Below are 2,206 nucleotides of genomic sequence, written 5' to 3' on the forward strand. Positions count from 1 at the left end.
CCCCCCCCCCCCGCCAATCTGACCCCGGCTTTGTCCCTTCTTCTTCGCCCTCGGTTTGCGGCGTGGCACCATGCCGGCAGATATGCGCACCCACGTCCAGCGCATCTTCGTCAAGACCCCCCGCGAGAAGCAGACCATGATGTTCACGGCCACCCTGCCGGATGAGATGAAGACCATCTGCAAGCGCTTCATGAACCATCCGCTGGAGATCTACGTCGACAAGGAGTCGAAGCTGACCCTGGCCGGTCTGCGCCAGTACTACGTCTCGGTCCTGGACCAGCAGAAGGTCGAGCGTCTGATGGGCCTGCTGGACCACCTGGACTTCAGCCAGGTCGTCATCTTCGTGCGCAGCATCGCCCGGTGCAAGATGCTGGCCGAGCTTCTGGCCAACGAGAACTTCCCGGCCATTGCCATCTACAGCACTCTGGATACGCAGGAGCGGTGCGTGGTGTCCTGTCGTGTTCCTTCCCCCCCATCCTCCCCTCATGCTGACGCCGACCGGTGCGCGCCCTCTCTTCCCTCGCCCTCCTTCTGCCACGCGCGCGCGCGCACGCGCACGCGCACGCAGTATTGCCCGCTACCGCCGCTTCAAGGAGAACAAGGAGCGCATCCTGGTGGCCACTGACCTGTTCGGTCGTGGTATCGATATCGAGCACGTCAACATCGTCATCAACTTTGATCTGCCCGAGAGCTCGGACCAGTACCTGCACCGCGTGCGTCCCCTTCTCCTCTCCCCCCCTTTCTCTCTCTCTCTCTCTCTCTCTGTCTCCCTTCGCACGCGCGCCCTCCCTTCCCTCACCAGTGCCTTTTCTCACACCGTGTATTTATATTCCCCCCCCCCGTGTCTCGGCTTTGTCCTCGTGTGTGCTCTCTTGCTGCGCACTGCAGGTTGGCCGTGCCGGTCGTTTTGGCACCAAGGGCCTGGCCATCGCCTTCTGCGACAACAAGAAGGAGGAGGTTGACCTGCTGGAGAGCATCCAGAACCGCTTCGAGGTTGACATCGAGGAGCTCCCCGACCACATCGACCCGAGCACCTACATGGTTGCCTAAGGGTGCATGTGCGTGCATATGTGTGTGTGTGCTTCGGTGGCCGCCGCCTTTTTTTCCCTTGCTCCGCACGCCCCCCCCCCCGCACTCCTCTTTCGCCTGCGTGCGCGTGTGGTGGCCGCCCTCCGTCCCTCTCTTCCTCCCTCCCCGCGCTCCCCCCTCCCTCCCTCTCGCGTCCCCTCGGGGCGAAGGGACAAAGGCAGACCGGGGAGGCGGCAGGAGGCGTGCGGTCGACGAGAGAAAGGCCAGGAAGATCGCGAGAGGGGAGAGGCCAGCAGGCACACATCATACCCCCCCCCCCTCCGCCTGGAGAAGAGCGGAGGCGAGAGCGGGGCGAGGAGCGAGGGGGAGGCGCGCGCTTGCACTGCGCTGCGCGCCCGCCCACATCCCCAAAAGTGCACCCCCCCTCTCTATCTGCCATCTCTTCTGCCCCATCCATCCCCCGCGCCCGCCCCCTCCCCCGGCACCTCTCCACCCCCCCCCCCCCCGGCGGCTACACGGGGACGACGACCCCCCCCCCCCGCACGTCGCACACCCCGCGCGGGGGGGACGCTTTGCCCCCCCCCCCCCCCCCCCCCCCCCCCCCCCTCCCCCTACCCGCCCCCCCCCCGGCCCCGCCCTCCCCCGGTGCCCGTCCCATTTGACAGTCCAGCACCAGGCCATCGTCCAGGCGTACCAGGGGAGTGACATCCTCTGCCAGGCCCTGTCGGGCATGGGTAAGACCGCGGTCTTCGTCATTTCCACCATCCAGCGCCTGTCGCTGGCCGAGGCCGACCTGTCCAAGGACCACGTCGCGGTCCTGGTGCTGGCGCACACCCGCGAGCTGGCCTACCAGATCAAGATGGAGTATGACCGCTTCGTCAAGTACTTCCCCTTCAAGGTGGCGGTCTTCTTCGGCGGTGATGCCATCCAGAACAACATCAAGACCCTGAAGGAGGAGAAGCCCACCATCGTGGTGTCCACCCCGGGCCGCATGTTTGACCTGGTCAACCGCGGCGAGATCGACCTCTCCCAGCTGAAGGTCTTCGTCATCGATGAGTGCGACTCCGTGCTCAGCGGCACCGGTGCGCGCTCCCCTCCCTGTGCCTCCTCCCTCGCGGCCGATGCCCGATGCCCTTTCAGGGCCACATGTGCAGGTCTTTTTGCTGACGGCTCCCCC

The 2,206-nt window shown here is 66.0% G+C and overlaps 2 protein-coding genes across 2 annotated transcripts; both read left to right on the forward strand.

Annotated features, from left to right (window-relative positions):
• Window positions 1-70: 70 nt before the first annotated feature.
• Window positions 71-1,050, forward strand: H696_04802 (hypothetical protein; the record flags this gene model as incomplete). The annotated part of the gene is made up of 3 exons (XM_009498667.1): window positions 71-441; window positions 569-713; window positions 889-1,050. 3 exons carry the CDS (start codon window positions 71-73, stop codon window positions 1,048-1,050), a joined length of 678 nt encoding a protein of 225 aa, XP_009496942.1.
• A 709-nt stretch (window positions 1,051-1,759) lies between these two features.
• Window positions 1,760-2,196, forward strand: H696_04803 (hypothetical protein; the record flags this gene model as incomplete). The annotated part of the gene is made up of 2 exons (XM_009498668.1): window positions 1,760-2,085; window positions 2,184-2,196. The coding sequence occupies 2 exons, from the start codon at window positions 1,760-1,762 to the stop codon at window positions 2,194-2,196; spliced, it is 339 nt and encodes a 112-aa protein (XP_009496943.1).
• Window positions 2,197-2,206: the final 10 nt, after the last annotated feature.

Source organism: Fonticula alba (assembly GCF_000388065.1).
Source record: "Fonticula alba strain ATCC 38817 unplaced genomic scaffold supercont2.8, whole genome shotgun sequence".
Classification (NCBI taxonomy): domain Eukaryota; order Rotosphaerida; family Fonticulaceae; genus Fonticula; species Fonticula alba.